This window comes from Genypterus blacodes, unplaced genomic scaffold (assembly GCF_046128005.1).
Source record: "Genypterus blacodes isolate CSIRO-AG114 ecotype Tasmania unplaced genomic scaffold, CSIRO-AGI_Gbla_v1 ptg000015l_1, whole genome shotgun sequence".
Lineage (NCBI taxonomy): Eukaryota > Metazoa > Chordata > Actinopteri > Ophidiiformes > Ophidiidae > Genypterus > Genypterus blacodes.
Window position 1 is genome coordinate 4080001 of NW_027466829.1, and position 13666 is coordinate 4093666.

At 47.4% G+C, this 13666-nt stretch overlaps 3 protein-coding genes across 4 annotated transcripts in view; 2 read left to right on the forward strand and 1 right to left on the reverse strand.

The window, feature by feature from the left end:
- Nucleotides 1–2648, forward strand: part of LOC143016183 (tyrosine-protein kinase CSK-like) — a 9322-nt gene extending 6674 nt beyond the window's left edge. For both annotated transcript variants that reach the window (XM_076170390.1, XM_076170380.1), the window contains exons 6-13: nt 316–409; nt 516–581; nt 673–772; nt 868–958; nt 1054–1127; nt 1244–1439; nt 1530–1616; nt 1754–2648. In XM_076170390.1, coding sequence (XP_076026505.1) covers nt 316–409; nt 516–581; nt 673–772; nt 868–958; nt 1054–1127; nt 1244–1439; nt 1530–1616; nt 1754–1936 — 891 coding nt within the window. In that variant the 3' untranslated portion in view covers nt 1937–2648. The remainder of the gene's footprint in view (nt 1–315; nt 410–515; nt 582–672; nt 773–867; nt 959–1053; nt 1128–1243; nt 1440–1529; nt 1617–1753) is intronic.
- Nucleotides 2649–5036: 2388 nt separating this feature from the next.
- Nucleotides 5037–7114, forward strand: mapda (N6-Methyl-AMP deaminase). Its single transcript, XM_076139429.1, has 10 exons — nt 5037–5156; nt 5249–5379; nt 5490–5550; nt 5645–5732; nt 5835–5916; nt 6027–6153; nt 6351–6431; nt 6518–6656; nt 6737–6837; nt 6923–7114. The coding sequence occupies exons 1-10, from the start codon at nt 5112–5114 to the stop codon at nt 7112–7114; spliced, it is 1047 nt and encodes a 348-aa protein (XP_075995544.1). The 5' UTR covers nt 5037–5111.
- A 104-nt stretch (nt 7115–7218) lies between these two features.
- On the reverse strand, nt 7219–13224 carry nat10 (N-acetyltransferase 10). Its single transcript, XM_076139416.1, has 27 exons — nt 12768–13224; nt 12588–12679; nt 12326–12497; nt 12055–12239; nt 11859–11973; nt 11669–11776; nt 11443–11576; nt 11264–11357; nt 11082–11180; nt 10861–10997; nt 10652–10776; nt 10343–10493; nt 10161–10257; nt 9956–10072; nt 9769–9870; nt 9607–9681; nt 9399–9515; nt 9159–9292; nt 9017–9065; nt 8818–8914; nt 8607–8714; nt 8349–8521; nt 8138–8257; nt 7953–8051; nt 7779–7852; nt 7617–7697; nt 7219–7529 (listed from the first exon to the last, which is right to left on the reverse strand). Exons 1-27 carry the CDS (start codon nt 12879–12881, stop codon nt 7379–7381), a joined length of 3120 nt encoding a protein of 1039 aa, XP_075995531.1. The 5' UTR covers nt 12882–13224; the 3' UTR covers nt 7219–7378.
- Between the last annotated feature and the right edge of the window lie 442 nt (nt 13225–13666).

The following is a 13666-nucleotide window of genomic DNA, read 5'->3' on the forward strand; positions in this document are numbered from 1 at the left end:
CAGCAGCACAGTTCAAGTTTCTGACTTCAAAGGCAGACGAGGATTTATGTTGCAAAAATCGTTTGTTTCCTGTCTGATTCACATCTTTCTTGCATCAGCAAACGATTCAAAATATTCTGCAGAGAAACACTTAGTAGTAGTTCTAGTGTACAGTCTTAGTTTTTGTTCATTTGCCCATACAGCCCCCTACTGGTGACACACTGCTACTGCTCTGCTCTGACCTTTTTAGAGATGCTAAAGTTGCATCCAAGTTGTTTCCACTTTTAAAATGTCACCGTTTATCACATTGCCTCTGTTCCTCTCTCCTTCCCACAGCACTACACCAAAGACGCAGATGGTCTGTGCACCAAACTAATCAAGCCAAAGCTGGAGGAAGGAACGGTGGCAGCGCAGGACGAGTTCTCCAGGAGTAAGACTCCCCTTTACACCTCATGCAATGACATCGTTGCAGCTTTAACCTTATTACCGTATGTATGTTTGTATGTTTACACATCTTCTCTCTATGTGGCCGACAGGTGGCTGGTCGCTGAACAGAAAAGAACTCAAGCTCCACCAGGTTATTGGAAAAGGAGAATTTGGAGGCAGGTTGCATTCGAAAAAGCACATAAATAATGTTTCCTTCTTAATTCTTTACTGTAAATAACTTTAAATGCAATTCTTCTCATCTGGCAGACGTCATGGTGGGAGACTACAGAGGGAAGAAAGTGGCTGTGAAGTGCATTAAACACGACGCCACGGCTCAGGCCTTCATCGCAGAGGCTTCTGTCATGACGTAAGCAAAATGATCTGCACTGTGGGTTTGAAGAAGGAAACAAATGTTGGCTAAAACAACAATAAGACGTTTGTGCGGATTTGTTTCCTCTCCAGGCAACTACGGCACGATAACCTGGTGCAGCTTCTGGGAGTTATTGTGGAGGAGAAAGGGAGTCTGTTTATAGTTGCTGAGTACATGGCAAAGGTTAGTATCTGTCTGCCTGTCTGTCTGCCTGCCCATCTGTCTGTCAGACTTTCATCAGTTACATCACTTTGCTGTTTCATTCTTGTTTCCTTCAGGGCAGCTTAGTGGACTACTTGCGCTCCAGAGGCCGGACGGTAATCGGCGGAGATTGTCTTGTGCATTTCTCACTGTGTGTACATCTGTGTTATTTGTTATAAACAGAAATATATGCTGCATATTTGAGCCAAAGATTGTCGCTGAAGTCTCTCTGACCTCTTGTTGTTGTGTTCTCCTGCCCCTGCACAGAGACGTGTGTGAGGCCATGGCGTACCTGGAGTCCAGTAACTTTGTGCACCGAGACTTAGCGGCCCGGAACGTCCTGGTCTCTGAGGACAACATCGCCAAGGTTAGCGACTTCGGTCTGACTAAGGAGGCCTCGTCCACTCAGGATACAGCCAAGGTGCCGGTGAAATGGACGTCACCAGAGGCCCTCAGGGAAAAGGTAGAGCGCCGCCCGGTCTCATCACGCAAAGTCACTTCAGAAGTTATTTCAGAAGAATCTCTAAGTGTTTCTCTCTCTTTTGATCGATAGAACTTTTCCACCAAATCAGACGTTTGGAGTTTCGGTATTTTGCTTTGGGAGATTTATTCCTTTGGACGAGTTCCTTACCCAAGAATTGTAAGTATCTTCTCTGTTAGAATACACTTATAATCTGCAAGAAGAAGGTATCATTAAGAATTTGAGTAAGAATGGGTTACAGTGGATAAGAGGGATCACACTAGTTGGTCTAAATTCATTTCTTCTTCTTTCTGTAGCCTTTGAAAGATGTAGTGCCGCGTGTGGAAAAGGGGTACAAAATGGACTGTCCAGACGGCTGTCCGGAGGTGGTGTACAACATCATGAAACAGTGCTGGAACCTGGATCCTGCCGCCCGGCCGAGCTTCCACATGTTGAGGGAGTGGCTACAACACATCGGCCAGGAGAAAGCCAAAAGGTGAAATAAACGTTGCTCAGCCTCTCCTGGGATTGACAGGGACCATAACCTGGGACAAGATCTCCATCTCAAGGACTTCACTTCCTCCCCACCGCCCCGTGTGATTTTGCATTTTTGCTTTACAAACTGTCGATTACCACTTAACAGTGTCACATTTGGCATTTCATAGTGTCTTCCGTCACCTCAGGTTGTGCCGACTTCAGTAACTTGATTGCTCCGTTGTACTTGCAGTTCTGTGTTGGTCTTTCTCTGCTCTGTTATGTTGTCCCATAAGGAAAATAAATGATTAATGACCATATCAGCAAATGCTTCCTTAGAACACAGTGTTGCCTCAGAGCCACAGTGCCTTCACCCTTTTTTATACTGTATCTTTTATATCCTTTGTCAGTGCCATTTTGTTTTTCTTTTATAAAGTTGTGGACGATAAAATAATTTTACAAGGTTCATTGAAACCTCCGTTTTGACGTTAAGTATACATTCCATATCAAACTTTGTTGTGTTTTTAAATGTGATCATCCTACATTTGATATCTGCTGTGAACAGGTTGGACACCGTTACTACTGATACAATGATACAATGATACGATACCATTCAGTAGTTTCCCTCTGACATGAGCAAAATTCAAATTATTCGGGGACAAACTAACAGGATTTTGTATACTGAGATCCACAGAATGTTTATTGAGTTCACTGTTTCCTTACAATAAAAAAAAGTAATTTGGAAAGGTTTTGCATTCCTGTTTTTCTCCACTGATTGATTGTGTTTTGACAATGTTATGATGTGCGTCCTAAAGTAGAACGCCCCTCGGAACCACGAGCTATTGAATGTAACTCGAATATCCTCTTTATTGAGATCGGTACAAAAGACGAATGTTCGTAACCCGGAAACTTCCTACCAGTGTTGCCAGGTGAGAAATGTAGGATTATCGTACCAGAGACATAAAATTGTCGTATTTTGAGGGAAATTATCGTATACGCGTCATAACCGAAATAACAAGTCTATTGATGCGCTATAGTCACTCTAGTGTTGAATAGCGTCTAACAGGCATTGACAGCTTTGTGGCGTCAGTACGGAATGGATTCATCAGCCGCCCCACAGTTGCGTTAGGCTAATGTGTCCCCCGTAAACAATGACGGGTGGGAACTAATGAGCCAAATCATGAGGCCTGGAGGCCACCTACTGTTAGGAAATAGACATAGCACCAGGTTTACTTTTTTGACGAAGAGAAACAGTATTCATGATAACTGACAAGAAAATAAAGATCAGGCTTCACATATTAACATTTTATTTTCAGAGCAACAACATGTCTGTGTCCTCAAAAATGACAACTAATAACATAAACAAAAACAACACTTATGCAAAAAAAAAAAGTGCCTGCTACCAGGTTATAACTTAAAATAAAGTGCATATAAAACCTGGCTATATAATAACCTGTAAAATTACCTGGTAACCAAAATAACAAATTAATAATAATTAATAAATAAATGAACAACAGGCCAAGGGGTACATGTTTTTTCCCCCGAGTTAACCCCAACATCTAATGTTAACAAAAAACTAAGTGGTGTGTAGCCGTAATCGCCTCGGTCTTCATAAACTGTCCGGTCTGCGTCAGTCATGTCACGTCTCCGCCTTTGGCAGTTTTCTGAATAAAATGAAGAAGAGCGGAGAGGAGACTATTGTTTTTCCAGCGTGCATCTCTTGCACGCTGGAACCCCTTCAGGATTCACAAAAACACTCCCGACAGACAGTTGCGACAGGCTGATTACAACCGATTGCAACCACACATTCACGGAATGCTCAAATTATCGTATATTTGGCCTTTTTTTGGGATTATTGATCGTACATCGTACAGAGGGCAAAATTATCGTACAAATACGATAATTATCGTACACCTGGCAACACTGCTTCCTACGGAGGAGATCAAACTTGCAGTATCAGTGTTGCGCGCGCTGTGTACCGGCGGCCAGATATGATTGTACCGCGGACCGGATGTGGCCCGATGTCTAACATCATCGTTGTAGAAAACAGACGATCAATCTTAACATAACTTGGAACATTTATCGGAACATGTCCGCTCCCTCCCGCTGTGAAACAACGCATGCGTGTTTGCTTCTCCGTATTGATTAAAGATTCCCTCCGGCTTAGCTGTGCATGAGCCATCAGGCCCACCACTCCCATTGATGTCTCCCTTTCTCTTGTCATTGATTGAAGCATCCTTGACAGTGTATTTTCAAATTTAATGATAAAGATTAAGATAGTTTATTTATAATGGATGACAGATCCAAATTATAAATGTTACATTATCTGAAATGTGGATGTTCATCCTCCCCTTTAATAATGAAATCAATTTCAAATGTAATTATCACTGCACCAACAACAATAAATTCATTATTTTACATGGTTTTATCTTTTAATTTAGCTGTAGTAGCCTATTGTCGCTGTGTCTAATATGTCTTGCATATGGGGGGCCTTATCATGCAAAGGTTTGGGAACCCCTGGACTAAACCAAGTTTAGGACATTCACATACAAACATCAGCCTTTAAAGATTAATACATGTATTTATATATCTATTTAAGGCGATTCTGACATAGGAATAACTTTATAATGTAGTTTGTCAATGAGCTTACCTTTATGGCAAATTTTCTAAGTAGTTAGAAAATGTAGGGCAGGTCAGCTCATCCTGAGCATTGACAACTGCAGTAATCCCCTACAGCCGGTTTTAGTATAATTTTCCTCCCATTTTTGCTTATTATCCCATTATCATGCTCATTCTGGCAGACCAGCCTACAGTTATGAAAGACTTTGGATAGAAGTATTTTTAACCTGCCATATCTGAAAACACTTGGTTGAAGGCCCAAAAGATGCTTTGGAAAATATGAATATAAACATGTTTGAAAAGCAAACATGAGAAGTAATTTCAAACTACAATATAAAACCAGGGTGAGAATAGTGCAGGATAAACATTTAATACAATGTAGTGTTTACGTAAATGTATTTCACATAAAGTAACGGTAATAATTTGAACCGGGATATTTTACTTTCTGGAGTAGTTAAAATTTAATTTCTCATTTCAGTGCGGCGCCTAGCGGTGCCACAGGGAAATGTGCACTGAAAACAAAGTGTCAGATACAGGCAGCTAGCTAGCCGCTCAGCTAAGAGTTTAGCTTTTTCCGTTGTAATGGAGCAACAGGCTGACATATTTTATCGAGAACTCCCAAAAGTGGTAAGTTTGGATCGTAACGAAGAGGTTCATAAGAAAGAGTCTGTAAAGTAAAGATAAGTTGTATTGTTTGTGATGCGTCTTTGTTTGTGCAGGAGCTTCACGCGCACCTCAACGGCTCCGTGAGCGTCCGCACGGTGGAGAAGCTCATTAGCCGCAAACCTCAACTCAACATCAAGCACGACATGACCGCGATCGGCAAAGGCCAGAGGAGGACACTGGACGAGTGCGTACGATCATTCTGAAGATGCAAAGAACTGTGACGTCTGCTGGTCATACAATTTGGAAAAGCAAAAGTCAGTGTGAAATGTGCTGTGTGTGTGTGTGTGTGTGTAGGTGTTTTCAGGTCTTCAAGGTCATTCATCAGCTGGTGGACACAGAGGAGGACATCCTGATGGTGAGGAGTGGCTTTAAGCCGTCCTTTTGCTTTTCAGATGTTGTGATTGTACAAATAAGTCCTGTAATAGCTGCTGCTTCTTCTCTCTGTCCAGGTAGCTACAGATGTTATAAAGGAGTTTGCTGCTGATGGTGTCAAATATTTAGAGCTGAGAAGTACACCGAGAGAGGACAACAACACAGGTAAGGACTGACCATGATGATGATGATGATGCTGCTGCTATCATGTGTATTTGTGTGTCAGTCATTCTGATCTCACAAGAAAAATCAGTGTTTATTTTCTAGGATTAACAAAAAGGAGATATGTTGAGACCGTCATCAAAGCCATCCAGCAGTGCAAAAACGAGGAAGTGGACATCGATGTCAGGTCACTCACACACACACACACACACACACACACACACAATCACCTCCTGTGTTCTTCTGTCTAATGGCATTCGGCCTCATGATGCTTAAGGGCACGCTTGTGTTGTGAAGGTTCCTGGTGGCGATTGACCGCAGGAATGGGCCAGAAGTTGCCATGGAGACAGTGAAGCTGGCTGAGGACTTCATGCTTGCCTCTGATGGTTTGGTGGTGGGACTTGACCTCAGCGGGGATCCAACAGTGAGTCACATGTTGCTTGTCGATTTGCATGATCGCATTAATTAATTTTAGGGTTTCATTTGTAAAATGGAACTTTTCTTGCCAGTTATTGAATTTCTCTATCATCTAAATCTATCACCCTTTAACTTTAAATACTTTCCCAGCTCGTTGCTGGATAACTTCCTGATGGTTCAGATCTTTATGTTCTCTCTCTTCAGGTGGGCCACGGCAAATACCTGCTTCCTGCGCTGCAGAGGGCCAAGAACTGTGGGCTGAAGCTGTCCTTGCACCTGTCAGAGGTACGGACACTCGACATGCCACCTTCAGTCACACTCACACAGATATCCACTGTCCAGATATGAAGCTGAAACCCCCTCCACCACAGGTGCTGTCTCAGCTGGAGGAGTCGGACCTGCTGCTGAATCTTCCTCCGGACAGGATCGGACACGGAACCTTCCTACACCCCGAGGTGGGCGGGTCGCAGAGCCTCGTAGACAAAGTGGTGAAGAACAACATCCCACTGGGTAAAGCTGAGCTGAGTCACATTTGTGTTCCGATCTTAGGAGTTTGGTTTGATTTCCAACTGTGATTCATCTAATTACAGAGTTGTGCTTAACATCGAACGTTAAAGGGAAGACGGTGCCGTGTTTCGCCAAACATCACTTCAAGTACTGGTACCAGCTGGGACACCCCAGTGTGATCTGTGTAAGAAATATTTAATACATCAACATTTCACGCTTTGGGCAGATGTCAAAGTTAACCGGTGACTTGTGTCTCCTCCCCCTGTCAGACGGACGATAAGGGCGTGTTCTCCACAGACTTGTCTCAGGAGTATCAGCTGGCCGCCTCCACCTTCGGCCTCGGCCCCGACGCCGTGTGGGAGCTTTCCCGCCGCGCCATCGACTGCATCTTTGCGCCAGAAACGCTAAAAGCTCAGCTGAAGCACAAGTGGGAGGAGCTACAGCCTCAAGCCTTCCAGTGACCCAGCGAGGGGGAGGAGTCTATAGCCAACTATACCTCAGATTGTTAAAAAAAATGTTAACTTAATTTTTTTTTACAGTTGTTTTGCTAGAATTTCAAACAAGTGAACTGTAAAAAAATTTAGAATAATGTGAAATAATAAAAGATCTCTTTAGTATTTCCAGTCTCTTACTCTTCCTTTTCCCCTCATAAGACAAATACACATAAATCTGAGTCCTTGTTTCCTTGGAGCTTCCACACAGTCCCGTTACCGCGGCGCCACTCGTCACGCCTTCTTTCCAAACTTTCCCTTTCCCTGCCTGTCCTTGTTCTTCTTGAATTTCCCGTGTTGCGTTTCCTTCTTCTTGACTTTGCCGTGCAGCGGCTCGCCCGGCGCCGCCGCGTGGTTTCCCCCCTGCAACTTCCTCTTCTTGTCACTGTGATGGAGTCAGAACATCGTCACACTCACATCTCTACACAAACACAAAGTTGTATCTAATAGAAAGCAGAAACAGTCCCCGCACCTCTTTATGCTGATGATTCCTGTGTTTCCTGGCTTCTGCAGCACCTGGTCCCACTCCTCATCATTCCCACGGATCTTGTACCTGTAAATCCACCAGAACGTCTCAGTCTGATTCACACATCGTCACCACCAAACCCCCACTGTCACCGACCCCCAAACTCACTCATCCAGGTCCATCTCTTTCACTTTCTCTACTTCCTGTTTGTGCTTCTCGTCAAACTCCTTCGCAGCTTCATTCTGTTGAGCGGAAACAGAAGGAACAAAGGTTTTTCTACATTTTCCTCTCAAACTAACTCGGCCTACTGTGTTCAGAGATGTCCTCAGTGAGATCACGCACCAGGTCTTCGTTGAGGCTTCCAACTGTCGGCTCCATGCTGATGTCTTTAGACTCCACCATCTCTGCCTCGATGGCCTTCTCTTGCACGCCGGTAAAGACCTGCGAGGGTTAAAGGGTTAAGGTTTCTTTCTCCTGGTGGTAATTTCACACCTTTGCCTCTCAAACTGATTGTGATTTCGACTTACTTGCACAAATTTGCGTATCAGGCGGTTGAAGAGGCCCATGAGCTGTGAGCTGGGGAGGTCGATCTCCTTCTCCAGCTGATCAACCGACTTGTGCTGCAGCCCGATGCCCAACAGCAGCGCCTGGACAGGAACAGAGACAAGTCAACATCCCGGGCATTAAACCTGCACTTCCTGTAAAGAAACAAGCGGGACCCCCCCGGACTCAACTCACACACTGTGCTGCAGAGAGATTGACGTCGCCTAGCTGCTTGAGGAAGAACATGCGAGAGACAGATGGGATCAGGTCCATGATGAGGTGATAGTCCACCATGCTCCTCGAGTACAACTCCAGACGCTTGAGGTCGTAGGGGCTGAAGTGGGACGCCATCTCAGAGCTGCTGAGTACTGAGGAGAGAAGAGACGAGTCAGGAAACAGGGACGGGAGACAAAGACCAAGATCTAATCGAAGGGATCGGTCAAAGAATCTTACTGCTCTTCTCCTCCTTGGCGTTCTTGTTCTGCAGGATGCTGAGGGCCAGACTGGGCTGGAAGCTGCTGAACTGGTAAGAGAGCAAAGACAGGAAACGCCGGCGGAAATCTGAGGGAAGCGGAAAACAGTTAAGGAAGACGGACGGTTGGAGGCAATTGTAACTCAGGGAGGAGGGGAGAAGATGAAGGTGAAACATGTCTGGTAAACAAACCTTTCCAGAAGGCCGACAGCCAGCGGCTCTGCTCAGGAGCTTCATCTGCATTCAGCTCCTTCAGCATCACACAGGAGTGCTCTCCTGTCAGGTCATTCTACATTCAACACACACACACACACACACACACACACGCATTAGAGCCAGAGACAACAGCAGAGCGCAACAAAGATGAAACACTAACTTGAGTCAGACTCACAGGAGTTTGTCTCAGGTAGACGGGAGTAAAACCAGCTTTCCTCCAGAACCTGTTTATAAAGAGAGACGGACATTTTTAAATCTGTAAAGACCTTCTGTCTCTCTCCCCTCCCTCCCTTGTCCCTCCATGTCCACACACTCACTTGAGCAGCTGTGTGGTGAGGCCGTAGGACACACCCAGGTAGTCCAGTCTCTCTGCCCGTCTCTCGCTCAGCTTCAGCAGCAGAGGAGGAAGCTCCTTCCTTGGGCTGATCACCTCCTCCAGGAGACTGACGGCCTGAAAGGAGCAGGTGGAGTCAGGCTCAGACTGAGCGCTCGGGAGTTCTGGTTCAAAGCTTCAGGCCTGATTGAAGCTGAGTAGATTTGGTGTGTGTGTGTGTTACCTCGCTGCTAACAGTGGTGATCTCATTCTGGTTGGGGTGTGAGTTCTCGTCCATGGTGGGGAACTTTCCCTCGTAGTACATCTGCAGCAGCTGCAGAGCTCTGGAGCCGTAACCCATCTGCCAGGACGGATCCATACAGAGTTGGCTCACTAACAAACATCGTTTAATAAACCTGGGTGAAGGTGGAGACCATCTGCTGAGTTCTCACCCCTTGGTAGTCTGGATTGACAGCGATCCGCACCACTCGGCCCCCGGAGAGGCCACCGAAGTCTGGATCCTGGAACTGCAGAGAGGAGCGAAGAGGTGAGGATTTCATGAGTGCAGCACAGAAACAAATCTGCAAAAACAAACGTTGGAGCTTTTCCCGTACCTGTTCAGACACAGTCCAGGGGATGAGGTCACCAGAGGCCTTCTTCCCTCTGGACAGGCTGTTCAGGATGGACTGCCTGGATATCTCACCTTCAAGACAAACCTGAGGGGACAAAGAAGAAGTGAGAAGCCTGATCCATAAACACACTGCTCTTTGTCCCAGACCAGAGGACTCTAAACTGTCTCACCTGCACCACAGCCAGGACCTCGGGCAGAGAGTTCTGTGTGGGCGGGACGGGAGGCAGGAGGCAGAAGAGGTGATGAGCCGGAGCGTCGGACAGCATCTGCAGGTCGTTGGGGGAATTCTGGAAGCGAAGGAAGCGTGGAGTCAGAACACGTGGAGACGCCATGATGACACGTCAGGTTAATGTGCAGTTTAAGACTCAGACTCACTTTGTAGTGCGACGCCACATAGAGAGCCATGAGCCTCTGCAGGAACGCCTCTGAGGCTTTGTGGTAACAGAACAACGTGTCTCTGTTCACATAGTATCTGAGACGGTCGGGCTAAGGAGGCAAAGTCACAACTACAAACATTTACAACAGAGTCACAGAAGTTAGATGGTGCAGAGGGATACAGGTCGCAGCTCTGTGGGAGCGGGCAGCCAGAGATCAGCCTGGGAATGTTCAGGCAGTCCAGGCACAGCAGCTCGTTCAGCCACTTCTCCACCGCGTCGCCCGGGGCGTAACGGATGGACTCGTGCAGCGACGACTCCAGGAGGGAGCGAGCTGTGAGGGCGAGAGGGCAGGAAGGAAGATCAGGTACAGGAGTCAGTCAGAAGTTTGGAACACACACACACACACACACACACACACACACACACACACACACACACACACACACACACACACACAGACACACTGTAAGAGGGCAGGGCGGCGCTGACCTGCTGCTAGTCTGGCCGTGTTGCTGGTCCGGTTCTCTGCTGTGGTGCTCTGCTGGCTGTCTGCACTCTGCTGCCTCAGCTGCTGGATCAGTTTGAGAGACAGAGAGCGGCCGGTGCCTTCATACCTGCACAGGAGGAACACACACACATAAGAACACATACACACCCTCTAAGAGCACGAGCCTGATTAGAGTTCCTGAGCTGCTGACCCGTTGATGGTTGAGGCCATGAACACCAGGTACGGCCCCAGCAGCTTCTTCACCAGCGGGAGAGGAATGGCAGCAGCTTCGTCGATGACCAGCAGCTCGGCCTGTCCCAGCTTCACCGCGTCGCCCGGGTGGATGTACTGAGGGGCACAGATGGGTCGTTTACTTCACGAGGCGCCGACAGCGGAGGAGAGGTGAGGGGCGACTCGTTCGCTGGTGTTTACCTGAATGGTTTGCCGATGCTCCTTGAAGATGTTCACTCGCACCACAGCTTTGTTAAAGTCCGGATTCAAAGACTGGATGATCTCATAGTCAAGATGCTCCTGGAAAACAAGACATGAAGCAGAAGTGAAGTCACGCAATCCTGACGACAAACGCAGTATACAATAAGAGGAAGACAGCGTACCTCGTACTGCAGAGAGTCAAAGCCTTTGAAGATAAATTCAAACATGGTCTGGAGGTTGTCTGGGCTGGGTGACGTCACGAAGATGTTGGAGTAACTGCAAAGAGCGACAGGCAGCAGTGAGGTCACAAATCTAGAGATGTTCTGTTACTGTCTAAGAATACGGGGAATCAGTTCTGTACCCGAAAGCGACAGCTCCGGCCACAGCCAGGCCCAGAGCCGCAGATTTGCCTCGACCGCGGGCGGCGGTCAGAGCCACGGTGCTCCTCAGGGTCTTCTCTGAGATCGCCTCGATGAACTTCAGCACGGCTTTGGCCTGGAGGACAAACAGAGAGGAGGAGATGAGAACCGAGCTGAGCAGAAGGGAATGTTGTAGGTGTGAATGTGAAGCCTGTGAGAGCTCCTGACCTGGTCCATGGTCTTGCAGCGATCCACCAACACACCCACAGGCTGAGTGTCCTGAAGCGTCTCCTTTAGCTCCTTCAGCTCCTGCTCACGCGGAGACAAACCGTCCTCCTGCAGGGAGACGAGACAACCTGGTCAGGCATGGTGGAGAGTGTGTGTGACCTCCACAGCAGAGGGCGGCGCCGTTACATACCTGAGTCTTTGGGGGGACGGGCTTGATGTTGGCCATGTGGCTGGACATGGGCAGGACGTTGAGCTGGTCGTCGATGACAACGCAGTTTTTGCAGGACGCCAGAGACAAGATGAATCTGGAAATGGACAGAAGTAACGTGAATAACGGGGACAAACGTGTCTTCTGTAGATTCTGTGAAGGCCTGAGGAGCACCGACCTCTCGTTGAAACGCCCGACCACATCCTGATGAGCCTCCGTCCTGTACCGGGAGTGAACGTCCATGGTCATGGTGTACAGCTGCTTTAGAGAGTTCATGGTCCTGAGCAGGATGACCACAATGCCTCCACCTTCCACCGTCTCCACTGTTCTGGCCAGCAGGTTGGGAGTGAGAGCTTCAAAGTCCTGAGGGACAGAAACAAAGACGCAGGAGTGAGACACGGCGATCAGACTGGTGACCGGACCATGATGGAGTCACGGCCGGTGCTAACCTGTAGGACGCACATGCCGAACGTGTTCCCCAGGATCTTGTGCGTCTCGTTGTAGTAACAGTAGCGGATGTTGGTGGCGGCGATGAAGAGTTCAAACGGGTCGTCCTGATTCAGATTCAGCGTCCCCGTCTTGATCTTCTTCTGCAGCTGCCTCATGCGCTTCTTACGATTACTGAGGGACAAAGGTTTGACATAAACAAATCAAATCTCCTCCTGAACGTTATGGAGACTCAAACCTAAAACCCTGAGGCTTCACACTCACCTGCTGAAGCCGAGGTCTTTCTTGTAGCACCACAGCACAGAGGGCCGAGCTCTGACTGCGGCTTTAGACAGCATATGATGCAGAATGACGACCTGGATCAGACAGGACACGGATTCAAGAGAGGTTATTATTCCATGTGTGTGTGTGTGTGTGTGTGTGTGTGTCTGTGTGTGTTTTCACCTGGTCTCTCCCTCGATCTCCCACCACCACGAACATGGAGCGGTGCTGTAGCGCGACTCCATTCTCGATCTGGACGCGGATCCGGTTGTCCACCTTCTTGCGGACGGTCGCCATCGTCAGACAGGAACCAGAACCAGAACCAGGAGCACACAACTTTACCCGCAGTGCAACACAGACAGCGTGGTGACGTGCTGTAAATACTGTCAGCGCAGTTAGTACGCGAGCTCCAGGTGATTTACAGCCAAAACAAACGATAGCCGCGAATCTAAAATCTGCCGCAAACGCGACAAAACGCCGTAAAACTAATGCTCCGTATGAACGAGTCGTTACCGTGAGTTACAAACCACACGGCTGGTGTTCGATCCTCGTTTAAACCCAATGATACGAGTGCAAATCTCACATGTTAGCCATCACGCTGTTGATACTCTCACGTGGAGACACGCGTTCACTCAGGACCCCTACGTGACGTCATAGCCAAGCGACGTTTTCGAAAGTTTTCAGATGTTCCCCCTGAACGCGGCCTCGCTGGTTTACCGGGCCGCGTACTTTCACAATGAATCAAACTTTACCGGTATAAATGATCCAAGTTTAGATTTAAGAGACATGGTGAGGTTTGGGATTTGCTGATTTTAACGACAAATTAGGATTTAATTACAACCAGCACGAGGGTTGCGAGCCTGAGAGGCCAAACTCAGGGGGAAGTTGCTCCCACTGTATCAGCCATGCTTCCATCTGAGACAAAGTGAAACAAAGATTTCAAATATTCCGTTTTGGCTTGAAGATGAAATTGTAGCGGTTTGTCTTTCGTTTGAATATAAAAGAACCGACTTATATCCATGTTGAACTTATCAGGAACATTAAGAGTTATGTTTTAAGTGTCTATTGTCTTACTCATTATC

Coding starts and splice junctions, on each gene's coding strand:
- mapda (XM_076139429.1), top strand. CDS start 5,112: ATGGAGCAACAGGCTGACATATTTTATCGAGAACTCCCAAAAGTG. Junction 5,380..5,489: donor CAGAGGAGGACACTGGACGA/GTGCGTACGATC, acceptor GTGTGTGTGTAG/GTGTTTTCAGGTCTTCAAGG. Junction 6,432..6,517: donor TGTCCTTGCACCTGTCAGAG/GTACGGACACTC, acceptor CCTCCACCACAG/GTGCTGTCTCAGCTGGAGGA.
- nat10 (XM_076139416.1), bottom strand. CDS start 12,881: ATGGCGACCGTCCGCAAGAAGGTGGACAACCGGATCCGCGTCCAGATC. Junction 11,181..11,263: donor TTGACTCTCTGCAGTACGAG/GTACGCTGTCTT, acceptor CTTGTTTTCCAG/GAGCATCTTGACTATGAGAT. Junction 7,530..7,616: donor GGAATCATCAGCATAAAGAG/GTGCGGGGACTG, acceptor ACTCCATCACAG/TGACAAGAAGAGGAAGTTGC.